At 54.1% G+C, this 27087-nt stretch overlaps 1 protein-coding gene and 1 long non-coding RNA gene across 3 annotated transcripts; both read left to right on the top strand.

Moving 5' to 3' along the window:
• Window positions 1-938: 938 nt before the first annotated feature.
• On the top strand, window positions 939-2386 carry LOC135320050 (uncharacterized). The gene is made up of 2 exons (XR_010379191.1): window positions 939-1177; window positions 1939-2386. It is a non-coding gene; the product is annotated as an uncharacterized LOC135320050 (long non-coding RNA).
• A 4691-nt stretch (window positions 2387-7077) lies between these two features.
• On the top strand, window positions 7078-11852 carry DOK2 (docking protein 2). 2 transcript variants are annotated; one of them, XM_010996309.3, is made up of 5 exons: window positions 7078-7614; window positions 8590-8871; window positions 9103-9190; window positions 10109-10293; window positions 10744-11852. In XM_010996309.3, the coding sequence occupies exons 1-5, from the start codon at window positions 7552-7554 to the stop codon at window positions 11362-11364; spliced, it is 1239 nt and encodes a 412-aa protein (XP_010994611.2). In that variant the 5' UTR covers window positions 7078-7551; the 3' UTR covers window positions 11365-11852. The 2 variants fall into 2 exon arrangements, with proteins under 2 accessions (XP_010994611.2, XP_031298126.1); XM_031442266.2 differs by lacking the exons at window positions 7078-7614; window positions 9103-9190 and having other exon boundaries at window positions 8735-8871.
• Window positions 11853-27087: the final 15235 nt, after the last annotated feature.

The raw sequence follows: 27087 nt of genomic DNA, 5'->3' as shown, positions 1-27087 counted from the left end.
TTTTTTTCTCCTTCAGTAGATAAGAGCACGGGACCCAAAGTCAAAAGCCTCTGATCCACTTTACCTTACCCAAAGCAAATTTCATACCAGTTCTGTGCTTTGATTTGCTTCTTCAAAATGACAGAAGTAATTCTTGCCTATCTACTTTTTTAGGATGGAAGAATTGGAAAAAAAAAAAATCACATAAAAATCCTTCACGCTTCTTAGAAATGGCTGCTATAAAACTCAAGGTGCTACACCATTATTATTATTATTACCACCTTGTATCAAGTTTTACTGCTACTTCTGAATTAGGCCATGATACCGGCTTTAAAAAAAACAAATCTTGTGGTCTTCCATCTGTGGTTGCAATTTCTGATATAATTCTGTCCTGATAACTTGAACCTCACATTCCAAAGATTTACTGATTCCTGGCCTGAGAACTTTAGTCCCATCTCTCCCAAAGAAACTGACAGAAGTCACACCACTCCACCTTCCTGTGGACATAGGTAGGCATAAAGTTAGGAATAAGATTATCCTTTTTACTTGAGGAATGATACTATACAGTATGCGAAATTAGGCGACACTTTTTATCCTCTCTACTTCTTTACTTTCCACAACACAGAACCTGTGCTCTTACCTAGAATCATCCGAAGGTTTCTGACAACAGATTTGTGATTTACAATATCTATCATAAAAATATCAGATCTAAGGCACAGGGAGGAAAAACTTTCTCGAGTTTGCAAGGGAGAACCCTGACTCCTCCAGCTACTATGAGGTTTGCTGTGGGTTGTCCCTTCCGAGGGCCTGTGCCATGTCTTTTAAGAAAAGTGGCCTGGGCCCAAAGCACGCCCGGGTCTGCTCTTGGGCCCGATCGGGACCCTCCAGAGCAACGTCTGCACCCAATGATGCATCTTTCAGTTCAGACACACCCCCTCCACCCCGCGTTTCAGAGGAGGTGTGGGCACTCAACTCCTTCACTGTGGATAGGGGGACCGAAGGGAGGGCGGGCCCAGGCCTGAGCACCCATTTTGGAGGTTGGGGAGCTCGGCCCTGCAGGCTGTGTGCTCAGGAGTGCGGGAGTGAAGGGCGCAACCGTGGGAGGGGGAAGGAGGCCCGAGGGGGGTCCCTTGGATTCGGGGGCGCGAAGAGGAAGGCGGCGGGAAGGACTCGGTCGAGCGAGGTTTATCAGTGCGAGGTATTCTTTTTGTTATTCGTTTGGGGCTGGCGGGTGCAAGGGGGCAGCCCCCCCCTCAGGACAGAGTCGGCCAAGGGTCTCCCTCCCTCCTCCGTCTTGGGGGGCACTGAGGACTTGCGGGAGGCCTCCCTCCAGCCAGAGGACAGTCACTGATAAGCGACGTAGGCTGTGCCCGCCGGGGCGCGGATCCCCAAACCTCCAGCCCCGCGCGAGAGGCGTGGGACCGGGTGGGAGGGGATGGAGGAGGCCCCCGGCCCGGGAGGCGGGAAAGGCCCCAGAGCTCCGGGACGGGCGGCGGCTCCGGAGCCCCGAGTGGCGGCGCCGCGGGCCCGGCGAGCCCCGAGCCTGCCCGAGCCCCTTGGGCCGCGTGCGCCCCCGTTCCCCACTCTCCGCGGCCGCCCCCTCCCCCGCGGCTCCTCTCACCTGCACATGATCCGCCATTTTGCTCCATTCATGCTCCTCTCCGGCCCCCCTCCCCCCCAGCGCGCACCTCGGCCGGGCCGCCGCCGCCGCCGCCGTCGCCGCTGCGCCTGCGCGCTGGGGGATCGTCGCGCTGCGCTCGCGGCGTAGCGCCGCCCGGCTGCGCAGGCCCGGGCGGCCCGGGCCGCGGTTGGAGAATGCGCAGCGCCGTCGGGACGGCGTAAAGCCGCGGCAACGTCAGCGGCCCGGGGACGCGGGGGGCGGGTGGAGGAAGGAGCGGGCCGGGGGGCGCGAGGGGAGGGGGCCGGGGGAACAAAGCTTTGTTTACATGGTTTTTAAAGGGGCCGCGCTCGCTCCGATGGGCAGCGGAGATCCTGCAGCGGGAGTTGGCGCTGCCTTCGCTCCTCGCCTTGGTGAGGGCTCCTGGAGGGGCCGGGACCTGTCCCCACCCAGACCTCTGCACCTGGCGGATGCCTCGCTTCCCGAGTGTCTTCAGGACGTTCCCGGGACGCCCCCCGACCCCGCTGCCTCCGCGCCGCTGTAACACTACACTCCGGGGGGGCCTTCCGGTGCGCCACAGCCCCAACCCCCTTAGGACCACCTTAGGACGCCTGCATTATTCTTTCCACTGTCGGCGGCGGCCGAATTTGTGTCTTTCTGGCTTTCTGCTCCAGTGGACAACAGCCATTGCTTTCTGATCCTGGGTTTTACCAGCAACCCAAATAGTGATCCCCTTGTTTTCATTTCTCTCCCTTTCTCCGCAATAAAGGTTCATGCAAATAGCCTCCAGATAGTGGTGATGATGGAAACATGCAGAAGGCACAGTTCAGATCTCCCTCAGCAGCTTGGCTTAACTAGTCGTCTAGGCTGCCTCCTTTAGAGGGGTCAGAAGCTGGGAAAGGTGGTGGTGGGGAGAGAGAAAGGGGTTTTAGGACCCCCGGGCTCTGGGTCAGATCAGGTAAGGCCCTGCCTGCTGAGGCCAGTCCCAGTCCTTCCCACCAGGAATTGTCTGTGTTAGATAATGCTGGTTCCTGTTTTCCACTGGATTCCACTCTGGCTTCCAGTCAAGGCCCCCTGATTAGATTTTAGCTGGATGCTGAGAGTATTGGTTGTTTGAAGTCTGTATTGACTAGGGGCACCACATGCGATGGAAATGATGATAGTAGTGAATAATACACACTTTCTGTTGTGTATGGAGCAAACTGTGCTCAGCATTCATTTCTACCTTCATCCTCGGAGTGTGTCTTCCTGATTTGCTGAGGTGGGGCACCGAAAAACTACATTACCCAGACTTCCTTGCAGCTAGGGTTCTGTATGCAAGTTAGGCTCTGCCAATTAGATTCTCTCAGAGAAGACTTTGGAGTCAGAGCTTTAGACTGTAGCTTCTGGCAAGCCTAGCCCCTGATATGTGGGATTTTTCTGTTTCTGTTTTCCAACAACCTTTCGGTATCCAGATGTTAGCTCCCTGAGGGGAGAGAGCAGGGGTGGTGGGTCAGGTGCTTCCTTGGTATCTTCGTGGAGTGACAATGCAGTGGCAGCCTTCCAATTCCCTGCTTGCCTTTAGGGTAGAAATAACAGACCCCAAGCCACCCCCCACCAACAGCCCTCCCCCATATCTATTTCTCTCCCTCTGTCTCACCCAGCTCAGTAAACAATACCATCATTCACTCAGTTGTGCAAACTAAACACCCAGGAGTTACCTTGATTCCTTGTGTCTTAACAGTCCCCCGTATCCAATCCACCTGCAAGTCCTATTAAATCTCTATCCAGTAGATGCCCAAATCTGGCGCCTCTTCATCACCACTGCTAACCCTGGTCCAGGCCACCATCCCATTTCTCCTGGGCTCTGATAATAGATTCCCAGCGTGTTTCCTTACTTCCTGTCTTGCCCCTTGATAATCCATGTTCCATATAGTGGCAGAACATCCTTTTAAAATCATAGATCAGATTGTTCATGCCCCTGCTTCAGAATCCTCAAGTGGCCTCCCGTTACGTTTAGAATACCTTCCAAATCTTTGCTAAGCCTAAGAGGCTGTGTGATCTGACCTCATCTCTCCTGTGTCCGCTCCAGCTCACAATGCTCTGGCCATTCTGCCCTTCTTGCAGTTTCTCACCGCCAGCTGTTCCTGCCTCGGGGTCTTTGAAGGAACGTCCGCCTGGAATGTTTTCCCCTCAGATCTTTAAGTGGCTGGTTCCCTCTTACCTTCGATGTCTTAGTTCAGTTGTTATCTCCTCAGAGAGGCTTTTCTCATGGCTCTATTGAAAGTTGTCTCCTGACCCCATCACTGTCATACTTGCATCACTGGTCACTGTCAGTCCCAAACTATTTAGTTGCATATTTATTGTTTTCATTGTCTGAGTCTCCAACTAGAAAGGAACCACACTGAAAACAGATTCTATATGTCTTATTTATGCTCCGTTTCTTCTACCTCTGCACAGAGTAGATGCTCAAAAGAATAATTTTTGAGTTAATTAATTTCCTCCTATCTCAGTCTAATTTTCTGGTACATTGGGGCTCGTTTGAGAACATAAAGCATTTGAAGTATTGTGCCAATGTTAAGTAACGTAATTATTATGTTATTATGTTACATTATAAGCCCTTCATCTCAGAGTATTGGGTTCTCTCTTAGTACTGGGAGAAGTGATACACTTAGTGGAGAAAGTGTGAGGTCTAAGAATAAAACCCAAGAGACTGGGGTTGTCTTTCCTCCCCTGCAGTCCGGAACCACTGTAGTGGGAGGAGGCAGGGATGGGATCTTTCATGAATCCCTGCTAACTTATTTCTGTGCTCAGTCCTCCATCCTTCCTAGGCCCACAGCAGCTCCTGGCCCGTTTTATACCTTCTTTCCTATTATGTGCCCAGAGCTACCCCTTGGGTAGCTGCCCCCACCTATCCATCATATGGGAGTTACCTAGTCTCCAGGCCGGCCCAAGGAATCAGTCACTTCTGTTCCTTCCTTTCTTACCTCCAAAGACAAACTCAGAAGCCCTTTTGTGTTAAGGATTTAGTTGCTAATCACTGATGAGAAGACTAACAAAAAGTTGCAAATTTCCTGGAGCTGTGGTCTCCGGATCTGTATGGTTCCTGACTCTGGCTGAGACAGACCATTGTGAAAGAAAGGATCCTGGTGGCTTATACTGAGGTGCAAATGAGATGTGGGGCATCCCTTTCCAATAAAAGCAAAGAGAAGCCCAGGGGCACCCCTACCCCCATTTCTGCCCCAGTGTAAACCACTGGGACCCCTTCCTTTATGATGCTTTCTCTTCCCATCAGTGGTGCCTGGGTGACCCAAGGGCCTCAGGTTCTCTGCCCGTCTGCTGTGTTTTAGAGCTGTGCTTTCTAGGTCCCTGCTCACAGGGTTTGCCTGTGGCCAGACAGAAGGTAGTAGGGTTAGTACTTCCATCGAGGGGTTCCCACAAGTCCTGCCAGGAAAAGTGGGTGTTGCTCTGAGTTCACTCCTGCTGCAGGCGATAGCCATGGGCAAAGAACTTCTCCAGCTACCACAGGCAAAGGATGGCATGGGGGTGTCTGAAGCACTGGGGCTCAGGCCTCCAGGTTTAAATAGTTTCTGAGTAATCTGTCAAGCTCGAGTGCCCCCTTGTGGTTCTGAGTGGAATGTGTCCAGTTTACCTTAAGGAAAAGCATGAGTGGGCGGGTGGGGGGCGGGTGGGGGGCGGGGGGACATCCTCTATTGTCTTGCTACTCAAAGTCAGGTCTGGTCGCCCCAGGGTGACGTCAGCATCTCAGGTCTGGCTGCAGCCCTGCTGCATTAGAATCTGCACTGTTAACAAGATCTGCACACTGAAGTTTGAAAGGCACCCCCCCCCCCCCCAGGATGACCTTACAAGCCCTTCTCTTCCCACTCCATAAGGAGATGAAGCTGTCGGCCACAGACCATGCAGCTCCCAGGTAACGCTGCCTCCCCTACAGGACTAGAGAGATGGAATAGGCCACCCGTTTCCATGCTCCTAACCACTTCCCAAGGAGCCTTTTTCCCCTACACCAGCATCCTTGGTTCCCCCTTGGTCTCTGGATCCACCAGTTCAAATCCAGGTAGCAGGGCTGAGTGGGTGAGCTTTCCGTGCCTCAGCCCTCTCCTCCCAGAGCTGTAGCATTCATCTTTTAGAGCTGTTTTGGTGCATGTCCAGCAGAAGGCCTGAGCGGGGCACTGCTCTGCTCTCCTTTCCAAGGCAACCGAACCCCTGTGGGAGAGGAAACAGCTCCCTCACATAAGCATGCATTACGGGGTTACCCCAAGAGTGCTGATCTAATTCTCTGGTTCCCCCAACATTTCTGTGCCATGCCTCCATCAAATTGCTTCTCTAAACCATCTGGCTCTAGATTAAATATTCTTTGGGGAGTTTAGAGTTCCCCAAAGCAATGTCTCTTCTTGCATGGAGTCCGGATTCCACTTAGAAGGCAGCAATAAAAAGATCATTGAATTAAAGACCAGGCGTCCTGGTACTTCCTCCTCTGCCCCTGTGACCTCAGGAGAGTTGCAAACAGGTGTGTTCATACCTGCCCTTCCTTCTTCCAGGGATGGATAATGTGGCTGGAGATAGTGTATGCCTGGAGTTTTGGTCACTATGAAGCACTTTTGATAACTATTCAAGCCTTTTTCTTTCTTTCTTTTTTTTAAATAGAACAGATTGTTGTTGTAACATAGGAAGATAATCTCCCGATGGAACTCAAGTGCCTTTATAACTCTCACAAAGGCTGGAAAGAAGGTGAACTCTGATGCTTGAGATGAGCTCAGGGAGCATAGTGTGCTTCAGCGTGGGGACGTACATGCCTCTAGAACCTCAAGGAGGTGGTGTAGGTGTGTGTCATGGTGGTGGGCAGGGAGTGGCTCCCGCAGAGCGAAGCAGTAGCAGCGGAGTGTGTGAAAGCAGTGAGGCTCACGTGTCCAGTGGGCTGGGTGTGTGCGCTCAGCTCCTACTGAGTTGAGAGACTTGGGTTCCTGTTTGGTGGCCCTTAGACCTTCATGAGCCTGTCTCCTCATTAAAAATTTTTTTTTCTGTTTAATTGAAGCATAGTCAATTTACAATATTGGTGTACAGCACACTGATTCAGTTATACATATGTATATTCCTTTCCATCTTCTTTTTCGTTATAGGCCATTACAGGGTAGTGAATATAGTTCCCTGTGCTCTACAGTAGGACCTTCTTGTTTATCTATTTTATATGTAGTAGTTAGTGTCTGCAAATCCCCAACTCCCAATTTATCCCTCCCCCCTGGTAACCTTGAGTTTGTTTTCTATGTCTGTGAGTCTGTTTCTGTTAGTCTCCTCGTTTTCATTTGTTTTGGGCTTTTTTGGTGGGGGTGGGGGTGGGGGGGTAATTAGGTTTATTAATTTATTTATTTTGGCGGAGGGACTGGGGATTGAACCCAGGACCCCGTGCATGCTAAGCCAGCGCTCTGCCACTGAGCTACACCCTCCCCCCGACCTCCTCGTTTTTCAAATGATGGAGTTGGACTGCTTGATTTCTAAGTTCTCTGCTTGCTCCGTCATGCTGAGCATCCAGCTTGAGCGTGGGGGCCTCTGGCTACCGGTTTTACTGTCGAGTTTTGTTCCTGGGCCTCTGTTCTTGTGGGTCAGCCACTCTGTGTGGGTGACTCCCCGCGCCGGCCCCTGTCCCTAAGCTGTTGCTCACTGAAGCACTGGCGTTTGGCTTTTTGGAAGTTCTCTCTCACTCACTGAAAATGCAGGAAGCTTGAACGTGAAACTCACTCATCAAAAAGAAACACACACACACACACACACACACACAGAGCGCAAGAAACCACAGGGCCTATCGGCCTGTCGTCATTGAGCAGACTAGAATAGTGCAGAAAACTCTAGGCAGAGAGGAAATGAACTTGAGAGAAGGGGGAACACAGGGCAGAGAGGAGAGAAAGAAGGCGGGAGTGGAAGGAGCGGGCTGAGGCGCAGGGGCACGGGATGGTGGGAAGATGGGGGACGCGGCGGTGAAGCAGGGCTTCCTGTACCTTCAGCAGCAGCAGACTTTTGGAAAGGTAGGGAGAGCTCGGCTGGGTGGGGGCCAGGCCGAGGGGCTGGGGAGCCGCTAGAAACTCCTGGGGAGGAGAGGAGGTCCCAGGATGTTCCACAACCCTCATGGGATGGTGGGGACGTGCTGTCTGCCGCATTAGGCCCAGAGCACAAGCTGGGGAGGGTTCTTTCCTTGACAACCGCTCCCCTCCCAGCCTGGGCGGCAGACTGCCCTGCTGACAGCTGCTCCCCCAGGAGGGACGGGTACAGGAGGGCTCCCCTCTGTTTCTCGCCTTTCTTGCGCTGTGGTGACTCCTCTCAGGGCCACCTGGGAGGGAATGGAACATCGGAAGCAATGATTTGGGATTGAGGTAGAGGTTCCTTCCTCCTTTCCTGCCCCCTCCTCTGCCCCAGGTGCATGTGGCTGGTGTTGAGCTCGAGTTGGGGTCTCTGGGAGCCAGGGCCCCAGCATGTCCAACTTCCTTCTCCTTCCCTTGGCCTCCTTGAATGAGGAAGTCCTTTTTCCCTCAGCTGACCCAGGGTTCTTCTCTGTCTCTCTCATGGCCCAACTTGTAGGGGATGAGGCGGGAAGGTTTAAGAGGGTGAGCTGACGCTCCTGGAGACAGGTCCTTCTCTAGGGCCTCACACAGTACGAGAAGGCTGGGCCCCAGTCTGGACCCTCAGGGTGCCCTCCCCACCCCTTCTGGGCTTCAGGATGCACAGCCTTTCCACCTCTAGACTCAGAGCTGCTGGGCTGGGCCTGCCAGGCCTCCCTGCAGTCGCCTCCATGGGGCTCACTGCTGTGCCTCTTTTTGCCTTTGGTGTCCTCTCTGTGTCATCCCAGGCCTCTTTCTTGGATGTTTGGGGTGGATCTCCAACACTTTCTGACTCCTAAGGCCTCTGTTATGCTCTCTGCCTTCTTGGGTCTCCTGTGATTGTCCCCTCCATCTCCCCCCCTCACCATCTCTCCATCTCCCCACCTGCCACGCACCTGGGGGTAGAAATGGCGCCGATTCGGGGCTGTGCTATATGGCGGGTCAGGCTGCGCCCTGGCCCGGCTGGAACTCCAGGAGGGCCCGGAGAAGCCACGCCGGGGCGAGGCCCCGAGGAAGGTGATCCGCCTCGGTGACTGCCTGCGGGTGGCCGAGGCTGGTGGGGAGGCCAGCAGCCCTCGGGACACCAGCGCCTTCTTCCTGGAGACCACAGAGCGCCTATACCTGCTGGCGGCCCCCACTGCAGAGCGTGGTGACTGGATACAGGCCATCTGCCTCCTGGCCTTCCCCGTGAGTCATCCGGGGCTGCAGAAAGGGCGTGGGGCACTGGCTGCTTGCTGTGGGCAGGTGTTCTAAGAGCTGAGGTCAGGATGCTGGAGGTGGTTCCTTGGTGGTGGTGGTAGAGGGGTCCCAATTCAGAATGCAGATGGGGCAGCAGGCTGAGTGTGCTTTGAAAGGAAGCTGGGCCAGAGAGGGGGCTTGGAATTGGTGGTGGTGGTGAGTCCCTGGCCTCCTCCCCAGGGCCAGAGGAAGGAGCTGTCGGGGCCGCAGAGGAAGGGCGGCAGGCCCTGCATGGAGGAGAATGAATTGTACAGCAACAGGACCACAGGTGAGGTGGGGGGCCTGCCTCTTCTCCCCGAGTGCTCTCCCCAGGGCGTGATGGGGAGGAGATGTAGGCTGGGGCTGCCTCTGAGTCTTCCTGCCTTGTGGTTGCCTCTGGCCCTGGCCAGCCCCCTTATCAGCCTCTCCGCATCGCTTCCGGCATGGCCCAAGGTGGGGGAGGCTGGCCTGCCTTAAATGTCAGCCCTTCACCCTTGACCCATGCGGTCTGGTCCAGGCCCTGCTGGTGGGAAAGGGCTGGGCTCAGGGGTCCAGGTGAAGGCGCTGCTGTTGAATGCTCCCTTGTTGGGACCTGAGCAATTGTCTGTAAAAAATGGTCTTCTTTCTGTGGATTTAAGGTGTCCTGTAGCAAGGGAGCTTTTTGCTGACAAGGCAGTCCCCCTCTTGCAGTCTGTCTAGCTCTCTGGGTGTGTGTGTGTGTGTGTGTGTGTGTGGGGCGCAGGTGGACACGGGGGCAGGGGAGACATCCAGGCTCCACCCGCTGGAGGGCACCAGATGGCATCAGCAGGGTGTGGGTGGGCTGAGAGCTGGGAGGGCAGGGTCGGCTGCACCTGCAGCCGTGGCAGTAGGGATCGGGGAGGCGGCTGGGTTGGGGTGAGAGATGAGATGGAGAAGACAAGGCCGTGGCTCTGGCGACGGGCAGGAAGGATGTGGGCACGAGTTCAGGGTGCATGTGGCTCAGGCATGATGCCTCCTGGGGGAGGAGGTGGAGGTACCTGGCCTCTGGGGGAGTATGACCTGGCGTGGAGCAGCTCAGCCTTCAAGATGCAGGCTGCAGGGTCATGGGGTCATTGGTAACACTTTTGTTGGAGACCTGGAACGCTTACTGAGAGCAGGGTGGAGTCGAGACAGGCCAGCTGCTTCCCATTAACTGCCTCTTCCTCTTCCTCTCCCTTCTCCTCCCCAGTGGCCCCCTGCAAAAAGTTTGCAGTGACCATGAGACCCACAGAAGCCAGTGAGAGGTGCCGGCTGCGGGGCGCCTACACGCTCCGGGCTGGGGAGAGTGCCCTGGAGCTGTGGGGTGGCCCTGAGCCGGGCACCCAGCTGTACGAGTGGCCCTACAGATTCCTGCGGCGCTTTGGGCGGGACAAGGTGAGCAGGGGCCGCAGCGGGCAGGGAGAGGGCGAAGGGGCCCTCAAAGGAAGAGAGAATGGGAGGAGGAAGAAAAGGCGGGCTGAAGTCCTGCAGAAGGAAAACAGCCCAGCCCAGGGGCAGGAGGAGGGACCCAGGGGAAGGAGAGACGGTGGTGGAGGTGGGGAAGGAAAGGAAAGGAAGAGGTAGGGGGACGTTAGAGGGGGGATGGTGGCTGGCATCATGGAGGCTCATACACGGATGGATGGGATGGAGAAAGAAGGAAGATGAGCGAGGACTTTGCTTGTGAGAAAAAAATGGAGGGAGGGAGGGGAAGCCGCTTGGGGAGGGGACTTGCATTTCCTGGTTGGAAGGGTAGTTGGAGGTGACAGATTTGTGGTTGGGGGCTGGATCCAGGAGCAGCAGCCCCGCCTGGTGGCCTGGCAGTAATCTCCTTTCCCCTCGACCCAGGTAACCTTTTCCTTCGAGGCTGGCCGGCGCTGCATCTCTGGGGAGGGCAACTTTGAGTTTGAAACCCGGCAAGGCAACGAGATCTTCCTGGCACTGGAGGAGGCCATCTCTGCCCAGAAGAAGGCTGCCTCTCCTGGGCCCCAAACCCAGCCAGCCCCGGCGCCCATGGTGCTGCCCCGGCCAGACAGCCCATACGCCCGGCCCCACGACTCACTGCCACCACCGTCGCCCACCATCCCGGTGCCTGCCCCCCGGCAGCGGGGCCCGGAGGGGGAGTATGCGGTGCCCTTCGATGCGGTGGCCCGGAACCTGGGGAAGAGCTTGAGGGGCGTCCTGGTCGTCCCTCCCCAGCCCCAGGCAGATCCTCTGTACGACAGCATTGAGGAGCATCCGCCTCCACGACCTGACCACATATATGACGAGCCTGAGGGGGTGGCCACCCTGTCCCTGTATGACAGCCCACAGGAGCCCCAGGGTGAGGCCTGGAGGAGGCAGGCCACAGCAGATGGGGACCCCAGAGGCCTCCAGCATGTCTACACAGCAGAGAAGGACTTTTCTGCCTCTGGCTGGCCACAGGGAACTGAGTATGACAACATCATACTTAAGAAAGGCCCGAAGTGATGAGGGGTGGAGGAGACGCGGACCCCATTGAATGCCAGCGCTGGCGTGGTCCTGTGCACACTGGCCAGGGTTAGAGGCCAGGGAGGAGGCCTCCTCTTCTAGCTGCTGCTGGGGACTCCTGGCCACGGCCTCCCAGGAACCTCTCTCTGCTCCTTCCAGAACCCTAGGCTTGGCCGCCTCAGTTTGGTCTGAGGATCCCTCCCAGGGCCTGCTGCGTGAGTCATGATCCCTGAGCAGGAACAGTGCCCTGAGGAGACCCACTCTCCTCCTACTCCTTTTCTACTTCCTCTTCTTTCTTTCCCCAGCCTAAAGGGAACCTCTGGCATTTGGGGAAGAGGACAAAAAGATGGCCACACATGGCCCCGGTTCCTTGGCTTGTGCAGGCTACCAGCCTGCTGATGTCCCCTTCAGGGGACAGCCCGGGAGGATGACTGAAGCTTTCTGCAGGTTTTGGACTTCTCCGTGGCATTAAACATTTCTGAAATATTTTTGCATGGCATGAGTGTGTGAAGTGGGGATGGGACAGGCACAGCCCTGCTGGGGTGAATGCTCTGACTGGCCACCCCTGACCCCTCCTCTCCCAGCAGCAAGGTCCGCTCTGGGTCCCAAGCATCTGTCCACAGAGGCAGAGGTCTGCAGAAGTCAGGGCACCCTGGGAAAGATGTTCAAGCATCTCTGACTCTTCGTTAAGGTGGAGTCCGTGCCAGAAAAATAGCGGGGAAGCTGTTTGTATGTGTAAACCTGGACTGGAAGATAGACAAGAGTTAGCTGTTACTGAGCCTCTTAGGCACCAGAAATGAGACTAATCCCACTCAATCCCTTGCCTTCCTGAGACTTGCCCCCTTCCTCTGTAAAATAGGGGGTTCCTCCATGTAGGCACTGGGACCCCTTCCTGCTCTGAAGCTCCCCATTGGCCCTCGGATCTCATTTCCCCACAGCCCAGGCCCTACATGCACTCTTCTCATCAAAACCTGCTTATATAGGAGGGAGCGCATAGCTCGTGTGCACGAGGTCCTGGGTTCAATCCCCAGCACCACCATTAAAAATAAATAAACAAACCTAATTACCTCCCCCCTCAAAAAAAAAAAAAAAAAAAACCAGAAGGAGCTGAGATGAGGGCACAGATGTCCATAACGAAAGGGGGACAAGAGTGCCACAAGAAGTGACTCGGGGCCCTGGGGGTCAGAGGAGATAACTGTTTATGGTGGGGACCAAGAAAGGCTTCATGTCAAAGGTGGCATTTTCAGGGTGGGAAGGGACGCGATGAAGATTAAAGGGATGGGGAAAGAGCATCCTGGGTAGAAGAACCTGAGTGGAGATGTGGGGGCAGGGACACACATATGCTCAGGAAGGCTTCTACATTCAGAGTAGCTTGGGAAGGCAGACTCCTGGAGGAATTGGTACCTAATTAAAGGCGGAGGAGGAATGACAAGGCTTCTGAGCAGAAAGTCCCACGAGAGCTGCGTGTAACGGCAATGACCCTGACAGCCCTTGGAGAAAGCACTGGGGGTAGAGTGGGTTGGGCTGAATTGGGAGGAGAAATTCAGAAAGACTGGGGATTCACATGCCACTGTAGAGAGAGGGCCTGTGGGTCTTGGAGTCACCTCGGATGTGGAACACGGAGAAATGGGGTTTCTGGAGAGATTCAGGTTTGGGGAAGAAGGTGAGCTCAGTTCGACTGTCTGAGGCTAAGATTGCTTTACTCTCTCCAGCTAGACGAGGTCCAGCAGCAGCCCCAGAGCTCGGGAGGGAACTCGGACAGAGAGCCACGGACTGCCCAGCCTCCCCGGGGGCTTGTCTTGCACTGTGCCTTTGTCCCTTATTAGAGGAATTTGAGGCAATGGGTGAGCAGGATGGAGACGGAGGGGGAGGCCTGCCGGGAGCCCTGATTCTTGTCTGTGCCAAAGGGCTGTCTCTGCTGCTGCCATCCAGTCGCAGCCTCAGATACACGGGGGGCTGGGAGGCCTAATGCCTCCAAGGGTTTCAGGCGTTCCCCTCTCCAGACCAGAGGGGGAAGCTGGGGACTTTCAGGCAGGAATACCCACTTTTCTAATTTCCTTCAGAGCCCTTTGAGGTGGACATCCCAGCTCAGCCCAGCAGGGGGCAGTGTTACCCTGTAGGAAAGGCCACTGGGGGCTTAGCAGCTGCCTGGTATGGGGTCTTGGCCCTGAAGGAGGGAACTTCAAGGTTTACTGCCCGCAAAGAGAGAGGGATAATTTGAGGAACCTGCATGGCAGAGCTTGTCCCTTCAGATCCTCAGAATCCCGCTTGGAGACCTGTGGACCCTGCCTCCGAGAGGTGTGGGACCCTCAGCTGAAAATTGCTTCTCTCCTCTCCTCTCTCCTCCCCGTTGAGATGTAGGGACTTGGGAGTTCTTCCCTCTGAAGCTAGTTTTGCTTGAAAGGGGAAGTGGTAGATTGGGGCTGGGGAAAGGTGGAGGGAGGGCTGGTGGGGGGAGGGGAGGGGAGCGTTTAGGGAAGTGGGACAGGTCATGAAAGTCCTGGCCCTGTCTTGGAGGATGCTGACCCAGCCGGCAAGGGCCCTCTCAGAAGATGTGACTGGGCGGGCGGGGGGGTCCTTCTGCAGAAAACTGTGTCAGTCCAACCTTAACCGCACCATCTCCTGGGACACGTGCATCGTTCCCTAACACCAAGGACCAGCCCAGCCTGGAGCTGGGGGGCTGGGGGACCAGCATAGACCCACCTCCACCAGCGTGGAGCCGACTGGCTCTGCGGGAATAGATTCATGCAGGTGTGAGCCTCAAGGATTAATCTCCACAAACAGAAACACAGAGGTCCAGCCCTTTTGGAAGTGTTTCTCTGGCAGCCTGTTGTCAAGGGGCACTTTCCTAGGGGAGGAAACAGACTGGTCTCGAAGGGGACAGGGCAATGGAAGAGCAGGTGACAGCTCTACCGAGAAAAGTTCCCTTGGCTCCAGAGACTGCTTCTTGGCAGCTGTTGATACCAGGAGATGCTCTGCTGGGTTGGAGCACTTAGAGCCTGCTTTCATTTGCTAATTATTATGCAGAGGTGACATCAGGGCAGGTAAGAATGGCATCACAACTGGTGATGTGGTGTAAAGATATGTACACGGATTAGCGTAACTGCATGTGCACACACGAACATGCTACATCGTTCTTCCTGTTTCTTTTCTTGCCTCCCCTTCCTTGTATGTTCTTTTTCCCAGAGCGTAGGAGTAGGGTGTGTGCATGTTGTGTGTGTGTGCATGTGTGTGTGTGTGTGTGTGTGTGTGTGTTGGCCTGTAGTCCACCCAGGCTATGATGTGGGCGGCCAGGGCCCCCTGGTGAGTTCCCACCTTGGAGCCTCAGAATAAACCCAGGCCCAGATTGCCTGGGCCTCTCTGCTCGCTCAGACTCCTCCCTGATGGCTGCGCTCAAGCTGTTGCTGCCACCACCTTTCAGCCTTGATGCTAACCAGCCTCCTGCCTCCTGCCTCGTGGGCGCTGATTCAATTATCCAAGGTGCCCACCGCCTGCCAGGGCCATTTATAAAATCAGCCAGGGCAGCTGGAGATTTCAGGGAGGGTGGGGCTGGGAAGCAAGGAGGGAGGTCATTGAGCTGGGAGGGGGAGGTGAAGGCCTGAGAAGGCCTGGGAGGGGGCGTCTGATTTGCCCAGACATCAGGCTGTCTTCCCCGTGGGAGGCAGGGCGGTTCCTCACTGCCCCCCTTCACTCCTAAGAGCCCAGGCCCATCCGATGCCGGCCAGCGGGGAGCAGGACCCATCCATGTTCAGGCTCTGGCCAGGCCTTGCCTCTCTCCTTGCTCCCTCCCACCTCCGGAGCCCTCTCCTTGACAGCAGCTCCTGGATCCCTGGGCCAGAGGCAGTTGGTGGTTTCAGGAGGGAGCATGGGCTTCTGAGGGATTACTGGGGTAGCCTGAGTCCCAGAGCCGGGTTAAATAATTCTGGCACCTGCACCCCAGGACAGGGTCAGCCTTGTGCTTCCAGGCGGCTGCTCAGAGAGGGCTGGGTGGTGCCTGAGGTGTGCCTGAGGGGCAGCAGCACTTGGGATAATAACACTGCCCTTGAGTTTGTGCAGTGGTCCTCGTTAACATACCGCTCCGGGGGCAGTTGCGTGTAGCTGGTTAGGCCCAGACTCTAGCCTGACAACCTGCCTTCAGATCCTGCCTCTGTGCCTTGCTAGCTGTGTGTCTTCTGGCACCTGCTCCGTGCATCTGTTTCGATGCCTGTAAAATGGAGATAGTGTGTTTCTCTGAGGCTTGTTGTGAAGACTGAGTGAATAGACGCACGGCTCTCAGTACGGCACCTGGCACCGCAGAGCTCCGTGTCACCCACGACCTCATTTCACCTGCCAGTGGCCCCGCCAGGCGGGCAGGGAGAAGCACTTGTCTCATAAACCCGGGGACGGAGGCACAGAGGAGTGGAATCCCTTAGCTTTGAGGTGAACTTAGGTTTTGCAGAAGTAGGAGGACCTGGATGGGATTTTGACAGGAAGGAGGAAGAAAACCGGAAGAGCATTCGAGGATGGGTGAGGGGGTTGGGCAGCATCAAAGGCCTTTCAGCCCCTGGCTGGGGGACTCCATACACCTGGGCAGGGCGGGCCTTGCCTACACTGTTACGCCCAGAAGTGGGAGAGCTTGCCTCCTAGACTAGAAGGCCTTTGGCTTGAGGCAGGGCCAGAGAGCAGAAGCCACAGGGGCCATTTCTTCCTTTCATCTGAGCTGCCGCATCCCTCCGTGGCTAGGCAGCCAGCACGCCTGTGCGAAGGGGGCAGCTTTCTGCCAGGTAGGAGTACCTGGTGGTCCAGTTGGCGCTGCCTGCCAACGGGTGGGATGAAGACACCCCCCACTCCAGCCTGGGGCCACTGCCCTGCCGCAGCAGGAGGAATCTGGGCAGGGGGTGGGCAGACAGGAGCCAGAGAACCATCTGCAGTAGGTTCGCCGTCTCTGCCACTAGGCTGCAAACCTGCTAAGGGCGGGATTCATTCCTAACCTAATTCATCCTGCGCCCCCAGCAGCTAAGGCCGTGCTGGGCACACGGTAGGCACAGACAACTAATTTCTGGATGGAAAGAATAAACAGAGCCCACTTTTCTTGGGGGTGGGGTGGACACAGGTGCTCCCCAGCGTGTAATGATTTGTGGCGCCCTGGGGGGGCTCCCATCCAGAAACATTTCCCCCACAGACTCCAGGAAACCCACCTTTAGCATTCTGGGTCCAAGCCAACCCCCTCACCCCGGTGTCTCCCAGCAGATTGCTTTTAAAATGCAGATGCCCTGGGGCAGGTCATCACCTGATAGACTAAAATCCTTAGGAGAGGACAAGTGTGAAAGGAGCAGGCCTGGGACTGGAGGCAGGTGGTCCTGGGGTGGCAGGAATGGGGCTGAAGGTGGGCGGCCCCAACCTGGGTCTGGTGTCGTGGTTGGTTGATTGGTGCTGCATCTCTGGGAGCCTGGCGGCTCAGCCCATAGGTGCAGGAAGTACAGGCGGGCCCTCAGCTCAGCGCGGGGCACGCTTCTTGGAAGACCAAACTCTGAATAGAACTGTGAATGGGCAAGTCTCCCCTTGCTGATGCCTGCCTGTCTGCCTGTGCCCCTCTCCGCACCGCAGCCGACTCCTCCACAGCCAGGGCCCTTGGGTGCCCCGGGGGCAGAGAAACCCCTGCCCCCTGACATTTCCAGGAGCAGAACATCTGAGCCAGACAGCGGCCTTCACCATCCTCTCGCCTGAGTTCTTATCTTCCACTTAAAGAAACGGAGGCCAAGTTAATTTTTTAATCCCTCTCAGATGTATTTACATTTTATTAGAATTTGTTTACGGTTGTGTGCTTGATCCACGGGAACAAATCATTAACGTCGACACTCGCGACATCCCCAGGGAGATCATTTCTAACCTTTTAAGTGGATGGGGAGGGACAAGAGGGAGGAGGGGTCCTGATTCCGCTACTCTGCCTTCTCTGAGCAAGGCTTTCTTCCCTTCCCCAGTGTCACCACGGCAAGTCCCCGAGCAAATGCCCAGGGGAACGAGCCAGAGCCCAGGTTAATTAAGGGGAACTTAGACCAAGGCTGTTCATTTTCTGCTGGTTACCTCCCTGATCCGTATGGGAAGGGATGCTGTGCGGGCCTATTCCCTTTCAACCTTCCTCCGAAACTCCCTCTCCCCCAAGTCCTTGTCCACATTATCCGTGACCCTAATCCCCAGGGGCAGCTTTCCTGTGCAGGCAGCTCCTGGCTCCCAGGTTCCTCTCCCCGCTACAGATAGGAACAGCTTGGTCCATGAGTGTGTACGAGACGAGGGAGGGGAGAGGTTGATGGAGAGGAGACAGAGGGTGGAGGGGCGAATGGGATGGATGGGAAGGTGCGCACACAAGAAGGAAAGAACTGAGATGGGGACTGGGCGAGGAGCCAGAGGGGCGAGTCATCTGGGGGAGCTTTGCGGGGAGCAGCTGGGATAAGACCATGCTCTCAGGTCACAGAAGATGCAGGAGCCTCAAGAGTTTGCAGTTTTTGAAAAGTAGAATGGTTGCTGAGGCCAGATTCTGGTGCTGCTGGGGGGTTTGTCCAAAGCTGGGGTTATGCCTGAGAACCAGTGAGAAGAACTCTGGTTTTCTCAAGGACTGTTGGCTCAGAGGGAGCGGGAGCTTGGCTGGCTCTGGGCTGGGAGGTGGTGCTGGCGCAGCACTGAGGAGGTTCGGGGAGCATGGCTAGCCGGGGGCGGCGGCTCAGCTGTACAGCAGGGGTGTGGAGCCCTTGGCAGGCTTTGGTGGGCAAAGGTCTGGGAGGCTGGCGATCAGCCTGCAGGCGGTAAGGACAGGCACTCAAAGCCAGGCATCCAGTGTCTGGGACCTGCAGAGCCAGGGGGCAGAACTGACCGGCCAAGTCTAGCCTGAGCCTAAGGCAGAGACTGGGCCACCTTCCTGTGGGGCATTTGTAACTTTGTCAGACCCTGACAGCCAGCCTCTGCTCTCCTGGTCCTGCCTTCCAGTTCGGCTGACCCAGCATAGGAGCCTTCTTCCCAGTAGACACAATAGAGAGGACTCTTAAAAAAAAAGAAAAAAACAGAAAAGGCCTTTTGCTTCCTTTGCTGGTGAAGGCAGCGAAGCCAGCAGTGGTGTGGAGGGCTCTGTGCTTGGGGCACCTTTGCTTGTTAGCAGCTCTGTGCTCTTAACCTCCACATGTCCACGAGGAGGGCTGAGATGGTACCCTAGACAGAGCACTGAACTAGGAGCTCTCGTCCCTGCTCTGCCACTAACTGGCTGTGAGCCGTGGGATGCTGGGCAAGTCTCGTCCCCTCTCTGGGCCTTATTTTGCCACCTGCAAAATGATAGAGTTGGATTAGCAGACCTTCAAAGTTCCCCTTAACTCTACAATCCTTTGTTTTGGGGAGATTGCCCAGGCAACAAGGAAGCAGAAATGACTCCAGCAAGAGGGACTATGGAAAATATGAGTTCAAAGTTTCAATTTAAACATTTAGTGGGGCCCACTGCTGGGATTCAGAAATGTCTGGAGAACTGATGGGGTGGATCTCATCCCATGAGGGACAGAGATGCTTCCCAGGAGAAGACTCACCCTGTAGATGGAGATGGTGTTGCAGGGTCTCTGTGCATGGTCGTGCAGGCTGAGCAATGAACAACTCTAGGGGGCACCATTCATAATGAGGGCTCAGGTGAGCCTGACCTGCTTGACCAAGGAATAAAGCCCAAGTTGTCAGGGAGATGGGGTCCTCTGAGGACTGTGTAGTGTCTACAGAGCCATTTGTACGGTGGCACAGGTTGTGCACTGCACAAGTGCAGGGGGGCACCATTCACATGGACCACAGCGGAGCCATGCCTGGGTATCTATTTCTAGGACTTGTCTCTCAGCATCCTTTCCTTCACTGAGAGCACTGGCTGCACACTTGGGTGCTCTTATAGTGGAGGCTGAGGCAGAGAAGGGAAAGGGAGTTTCCTTGCTTTGCTACTGTTGCCAAGCACTGTCAACAGATCCAAGGGCTCAGTGCCCAAGGGTTTTGTTTTTGTTTTTTTGCCACTTACAACAACATGGATGCACCCGGAGGGTACTATGCTTAGTGAAATAAGTCAGACAGAAAGACAAACACTGTATGTTATCACTTATATGTGAAATCTAAACAATGAAACAAAGGAATGAATATAACAAAACAGAATCAGAATTACAGATCTAGAGAACAAACTAGGGGTTACCAATGGGGAGAGGGAAGTGGGTGGCAGTAAGACAGAGGTAGGGGATTGAAAGGTACAAACTACTATGTATAAAATAAATGAGCTACAAGGATATATTGTACAGCACAGGGAATATCGCCAATGTTTTATAACTTTAAATGATGTATAATCTATAAAAATATTGAATCACTATGTTGTATACCTAAAAATAATCTAATATTATAAACCAACTGTACTTCAATCTGAAAAAAAAAGTGCAGAACAGAAGACATAGGTGTGGTGGTCTCAGTGGGGATGGCATCAGTGCCAGAAGACAGAGAGCCAGCACCTGGGGACAGCTGTGAACACCTAGGAGGTACTTTTCACAGACTGAGGTCCTTCATCAGCAGATGCCTGCAAGGGGCTGTAAAACCCAACTTCCCCTTCCTGGGAAGCTGGTCACAGAGCTGTCCCTCAGACCAGCCTCCCCTTCTCCCTCCCGTTGTCCTAGCTGGGCTCACCCTCATTCAGTTACCAGGAACACCTGTCTTGAAGTCCACACCATCCCTGGCCTGATCCCTTCCCAGCTCCATGTAGTGTTCCTCCTTGCTTCTCTCAGCCGTAGGCCTGGTCCTCTTTGGTCCTTTCACAAAGGGAATCGTGGGAGGAAGAGCGTATCTTTTTGTTGACAGAAGTCACAGTCAGCTGTGGAGGCTGTTTCATCACAGTAGATCATCGCATCTCAAGCACGTGGGTGCTGTCTGGAGGAGGGGTGACTATGGCCGCTTCTCCTGGGCACAGGGCTTCCCAGAATCCAGAGCACCCCCCATGCTCTGCTCCTTTCTAAGCAGTGGTTATGTTTATATTTTACAGATGGTGAAACTGAAATTCAAACTTGAGCCTTGATTACTTGCTGGAGGTCACCAGGCTCCTGTGTGGCCGTATCGGACTCAGCCAAGCCCTCTGCAGCATGCCAGGGCACCATGTGTGGGGGGCGGTGCCAGGAAGCTGCCTGCCAATGCTGTTTATTAGAGTCCCTGTAGGAACGTCATCCCTTTGCGACTTGAAGTCTTCCAAGAGGCAATGTGGCAGATTGGAAAGAGAACTAGGTCCTAGACTCACCTCTGATGATGATGCCACCTTGGGCAAGTCATCTCACTTCTCTGAGCCTTGATCTTCTCATCTGTAAGATAGAGTTAGTAACACCGGTCAACTTCATGGGGTGATCAGGAGGCTTAAATGAGATCACAGGAGGGCGAGTGGGAACTGCATGCCTCTATTCAATCATAAGTCATCATCTTCCAGGGTCCCCCTTGGCAGACAAATGCCTAAAGTCTTATCAGCTCATGTCTCAGCTTCCATGAGGCACTGGACTAAGAGCCCTGGGAAGAGGACACAAGATGTTCCCAGGGAGGTGATGAGAGACGGAGAGAACTCTTAGGTCCACCTGCTTTTGGCTTGGTCTGGCTCCCTCTGAAGCTCACCAGAGGCAGCGCAAATGGCCAGACCTAGTGTCAAGGTCCTGGGACAGAGGGAGGCTTCGTTACCCGTGGGCAGCTGACAGGGCACCTGAGGGTTGAGCCTGGCTCCTTTGAGAAGCTGCCCCTTCCTGCTGATTCAGGCAGGTGGACAGATGATGGATGGCCTGAGGAGGAGGGGATGGGAGCTGCAAGAAGGATTGAGATGGAAAACTGACCTGTTGGCAAAAGCTCCAGTGGATCAATGGAGACCATCCGGTTGGAGGGGCTGCACTCAGGGCCTGGCGGTGAGTGCCTGGGCTCCCAGGAGCCTGCTTCAGAGAAGACAGCAGTTCTAGCTGGAGCCCGAGTACCCTTTCCCATCCCCCCACGCCCACCCCAGGAAAGCCCAGAGACCCTCCCTGCTGACCGCACGCCAGGCTAGGCTCTGTCTGAGCGCGGGGTGTGGTCTGCACCTGCGAGAGCATGCCAGCAATTCCAGGTGCCCCTGATAATGCGGATCAGGTGGGGTGGACAGGATGTTCTATTGCTGTATCTGAATGTGGTCACATTCTGAGTGTCCCAGGCTTGTCATTGTTGACATCTGTGGGCACCTTTAGGTCACCGCTGGCTTGGTCTTCGGTGCCTCCTCCTGCCTCCAGAAGCTGGCGTTGTAGAAAGGGCAGAAAGTTTAACCACCAGCTTCTCCTCCAGGAGGTCTGGACCCGAGATGGGCGCTGTTCAGAGCATTCCCAGGAGAGGTGATCAGATTGGCTCAGCTGGCTGGGGTCCCCAGATGGGAAAGCTCAGATTCCAGCCACAGAGGGGCTCTTCTTTAGTGGAGAGACAACCTGAAGGACTCCTTCTGTTTTCAGGGATCTTCCAAGGAGAGGCTCTGGATTTGCTCTCCTAAAACAGCCCTAGCCCTGGCCAGATCAGAGCTGATGGGAGCTCTGGGGACAGGTGACAGTGACCTGGGGCAGGGGAAGTTTCTCTCCCTGGAGCCCAACCCCATGTTTGCTCACATGAGAGGCTCGGGTAGGAGGGCTTCATCGATTGACTCACTGACCCGTGCATTCTATGGGGTCTCCTGCTTCATCCATAATCATCTGGCATTTGCTGGCGGGGGCGTGAGCCCATAGGGCCATTATGCCAGCTCTTCTGGGCACTTGAGATTCATGGCCTAGCAACACTTAACTGAAATGCCAGGGAGCCTCCAGGAGCTGCAAACTGGGCCACCCCGGCCTGGTTGGGACCTGCTGCTGTAGAGAGCGAGGCCCCCCTGCACACAACTCCAGGCCCTGGCTGGCCAGACAAAGCCAGAATGAGGCCTCCGTGGGGGGCAAGGCTGGGGACAGGAGAGGTCAGGACAGCTGATACAGCTTCCTCAGGAATCAGGAGAGCCGAACTGGGCTACAGAAGGGGGCACGGCTGTTGGCTGTGTGATTTGGGGGCCCGGTTTTTCCCCTATGTGCTCATCCACTTTGAGGCACTCCGAATGGGGGTAGGGGGTCTCAGATACCTCCCCCATATAATTCACCCATTATAGCTTCCTTGAGTTTGCTCATGAAAGGTTTTCTCATTTCTAAAGACCTCCCTTATAAAAGGCAGGCACCTCTATAAAGTGGCCATACCTTAAGTTCATTATCAGCAAAACCGTCAATTATCTTCTTAGCAGGAAATAGACGAGAGCCAGAAATTTGGTCTGGAGAGAGGTATTAGTGTGTGTGTGTGTGTGTGTGCACGCGCGCGCGCGCGTGTGTGTTTGGGGTGAGGGTGGGAGATGGATTTTTCCATTCATTCAAATATTGATCAAGCACATTGTGAAGGGCCCGTTCTTGGTCCCGGGGATACAGGGCAGGGAGGAGGCCCGGAGCCGGCATTCCTCTGTCAGCTGTGTTCATCATAGGATCAAGGGGCACTGGCTGGAAAGAAGGGGAGGGATGGTCAGATATGGGAACAGTCCCAGAGGGGCAAGAGGGCTGCCCCAGGCCCCATAGATACAGACAGGGAGGTTCCCCTCCCAGGATTCGCCTCTAATGCGCTCGCACAGCTGCAAAAAAAGAGCCATAGTAGTGCCCACCGCCGACGGTGCGCTTGACGGTGCCAGGCACTGTTCTCAGCGCTTCCTATGGATTAGCTCATCAATCTGCACAAAGCCACGAGAGGTAGGGGCCGTGGTCATTGCAGACGAGGGACTCAAGGCCGAGTGGTTACTCAGGGTCACACGGCAAGCACGTGAGAGCAGAGATTTGACTCCTACAGTTTGCCCCGGGGTCCACGCTCTTACCCCCACAGATGACGCGGAGGATGTGAGCCAGCGGCCTGCCTGCGCGTGTGTGGGCGTTGGGCGAGCTCGTCTCGACCTGGGAACCAACTTGCTCCCCGCGAGCCTTCTCCGCTCTGCGGTCTCGTCGCTGCTTACGATTTTCTGCAGGCCCTCCAGCAGAGGCGAGGTGTTAGAGACAACCGCCTCTGGGGACAGGAGATGGGGATGTTATCATCTGCAGCATTTGCTGGTTTCCGTGGTGTAAATCCTCCCACCCTGGCCACTTCCAGCTGTCAGATCAGCCGGCCCGCAAGACTCCTGGAAATCTCGCCATCAACTCTCAGTCCGGGCCACCTCCCGCGCCCCAGTGCAACAGCAGCCCCCTCTTCCTTCCCAACGCTGTCTGAAGCCCCTCCTTTCTCCCTTCCCCTGCCACCCATCTCACCGCCTCTGATTAGACTAGGTTCACATAAACGCCGTTTGCTTTGAAAGTTCTCATCTTGGGAGGTCTGAAAACTGTTTTATTTCCTCTGCTCAAAAAGAAATAATAATAAAAGATTCATGGAGTGCTTCCCACTGTAATCATTTCCTGGAAAGGACCTTGGTGATTTAGTTCAAATCTTGGTTTTAGAGATACGGAAAGTCCACCCGAGAGGGGAGGTTCTGGCCCAAAGGCACAGAGCCGTAACTCACAGCCATAGGGAAAAGACAGGTCCCTGGACTCCTGTCCCCTGGCTCCTCCTTGTGACACTTCTCAGCACTGTTCTTGGTTCAGTGGGGGTGATGTAAGGCAGAAGAGAGAAAATGCAAGATGGAGTGTGGTTTTGCCCCACACCAGCCTGTGGCTTTCAGCCAGTATCTTAAATGATTTGAGTCTTAGCTTTATCATTTTAAAATGTAGATCTTGCTAATACTTGCCTTCCGTAACTCACAGGGGTGTTGTGAAGACCAAAGCAGATAAATGGGTGGCAAAGAACATCTAAGGGAAGACACAATACGAATGGCTCTTAAACGTATGCAACGATGTTCGATCTCACTCAGAATAAGAGAAATGTGAATTAAAATTACACCGATAAATAATTTTTTCCTATCAGATTGGCAAGGGTCCAGAAATTCGATAACTTGCTCTAATGGGGATGTTGTAAAGAATCAGGCATTTCTCATGGGAAGGTAAATATATACAACCTGCATGCAGGTCAATTTGGCAGAAGCTATCAACATTATAAACACATAATCTTCTGACCCAGTAATTCCTCTTTTGGGAATTAATCCTACAAATATACTTGTGTAAGTGCAGCAGGTCTGTGTTTATGGTTATGTGTTGCAGCATTATTTGCAATGAGGAAAGATTTTGAAACGATGTTAATGTCCATTGGGAAGAGTTTCTTAAGAGGCTATGGTTTGCCCCTGTGAAGGACTGTTAGGCAGCTGTAAAAAGGAAAGAGAAAAAAAGCTTCATACTGATATCTAAGACATGTTGTTAAGCGAAGAAAACCAAGGTGCAGAACATTATGTACAGTGTGCTATGTTTTGTGTTTAAAAAAGGAGGAAATAGGAGTCCTTGCTTGTGCTTACATAGTGAAATTCTAGAAGGATTTCTGAGGAAGTAATAACAGTGGTCACCTGTGGGGGTTGGGGCTGGACTCTGGAAGGAAAGGAGATGGGTAACAGGAAGAGTCCTCACTGTTTGCCTTTTAATAGATATTTTTAATTTTTTGACCCATGTAAGTGTATTAACAATGCAAACATGTAAGTCAGATAAAGAAATTGTGGTATATTTATACAATAGAATACTACTCAGATGTAAAAAAGGATAAAATAATGCCATTTGCAGCAACATGGATGGACCTGGAGATTGTCATTCTAAGTGAAGTAAGCTAGAAAGAGAAAGGAAAATACCATATGATATCACTCATTTGTGGAATCTAAAAAAAAAAAAGACACAAATGAACTTATTTACAAAACAGAAAAACAGACTCACAGACATAAGAAAACAAACTCTGGTTACCAGGGAGGAAAGGAGGTGGGAAGGGATAAACTGGGAGTTCGAGATTTGCAGATACTAACTACTACATATAAAATAAACAGCAAGTTTCTACTGTACAGCACGGAGAACTATATTCAGTATCTTGTGGTAACCTATAATGGAAACGAATATATGTCTGTATAAGTATGACTGAAACATTATACTGTACACCAGGAATTGACACAACATTGCAAACTGACTATACTTCAATTAAAAAAAGATTAAAAAACATGTGAATTAAAGATGGCTTTGTAAACTGTAGAGCATGGTGCCGATGCTAGTTACCTGGGCTATTACTAATATAAAAATGACCTAAATTGCATGGCTGGGACTGGGGTCTGCAGGAGGGCAGAAGGAGAATGGTCGCGGTTTCTAGAGTGGGCAGGAGCTGTTGGGGTGGTGTGGTCTTGAGGGAAAAATGTTCCTCCGTGTTTTACTGGGAAGTGGTTGGTCAGGGTATCTGGGCGGGCCCGGAGGGTGATGGTGAGGACTGTGGTTCTTGCCCCAGATCCATTAGACTGGCGCTTGTCAGTCCTGGCATGGCTGTCTCATGCACGACATGCAGCTTGTTTGCGTAATGGTGCCCGGGCTCTGCAGTTTGCCCAGGAGTGCTGCCTACAGAGCTCTGGCCGAGAGAGGCACGCTGGGCTGGATAGCAAGCAAGTGCTCTACCTGTATTAGCCCACCTGTATCAGCCCCTTAAATCCTCTCCTGATACTGTGATTACCTCCATTTTACAGATGGCAAAACTGAGGCAAGGTGCAGTGGTGGTGGAGCTGGGCAGTGACTCCAGCAGTCTGGCTGTGGAGTGGTCCTCCTGACTACTACGGGACAAGCCTTTCTGGGGAAGGCCCTTGGCTTCCTTGCCTCCTCTCTAGTGCTATCCCCAGGTCTCTGTGTCCCCCTCCCACTGTACCTGGGTTAGCACACCGTCACTGGATGGAAAGGCGCCTCTGATTTCCTGTTAGGTGGGGAGAAGCATCCCCAGTCGGGAGGGCCCCTTTGTTTCTGCTGGATCTCGTTTAGGGCCAGCACAGCCTGGGCACCGTCCCCAGGCTGCTCCGGCCTCTCCTCTCCGAGGGGCACTGGAGCATCCCGTTCCGCTTGTACCTCTGACATCCCAGAAACAAACCCCAGCAGACAGAGGCCTTATGTCAATTCAAGCGAGGCAAGGGCCCTGTTATCAGTGGAGGGGTCTGGGGGAGAGGCGGGGCTGCCTGGCAAAGTGAGACCATCATGTCTCCAATTAAAGCTGTAAGGATTCATCTTCTAGCTCAGCCCCCCTCAGAAATTGACATTTATGAGGTTGTCAAAGCTGATTTTTCTCCCTGGCCCTTTCCTGCCCCCAACAGTGTGTGTGTGTGTGTGTGTGTGTGTGTGTGTGTGTGTGTGTGTGTATGAACATGCATGTAAATAAATGCTGTATTTTGCTTTTAAAAATTAAACGTGTAGTAGTCAGCCTGATTGGACATTTGGCTTCTTGATTCCTGACTGAGTGGGAGGCAGGGACCCTGGAGGGCGGGGGAGGAGAAGGGGACTGGGATTGTGGGAGATCTAGCATCTGGGGGTGAAAGTCAGCCTGTGTGGGGACAGGGGGTGCTTGCTGTGAAATTTTAGAAGCGCCCCATCCCACCACCCGGAGTCTCTCTCCTCCAAGTGCCTCTGAGCCTGGAATTCCTCTACTGGGGAATCATTCCTATAAATTTAACGTGAAATGGGAGTCCCTGAGAGGCGAATGCATTAAGTCACTAACATCCCAGGAGCATAGAATTCGGAGCCGAAAGAGATATTGAAGATAGTCTTACCTTCTTTTGCAGAGAAGAATCAAGTCTGGGGA

Source organism: Camelus dromedarius, chromosome 36 (genome assembly GCF_036321535.1).
Source record: "Camelus dromedarius isolate mCamDro1 chromosome 36, mCamDro1.pat, whole genome shotgun sequence".
Lineage (NCBI taxonomy): Eukaryota > Metazoa > Chordata > Mammalia > Artiodactyla > Camelidae > Camelus > Camelus dromedarius.
This window is presented reverse-complemented; position numbering and strand designations above follow the sequence as displayed.

Coding starts and splice junctions, on each gene's coding strand:
- DOK2 (XM_010996309.3), top strand. CDS start 7,552: ATGGGGGACGCGGCGGTGAAGCAGGGCTTCCTGTACCTTCAGCAGCAG. Junction 8,872..9,102: donor TCTGCCTCCTGGCCTTCCCC/GTGAGTCATCCG, acceptor CCTCCTCCCCAG/GGCCAGAGGAAGGAGCTGTC. Junction 10,294..10,743: donor GGCGCTTTGGGCGGGACAAG/GTGAGCAGGGGC, acceptor CCCTCGACCCAG/GTAACCTTTTCCTTCGAGGC.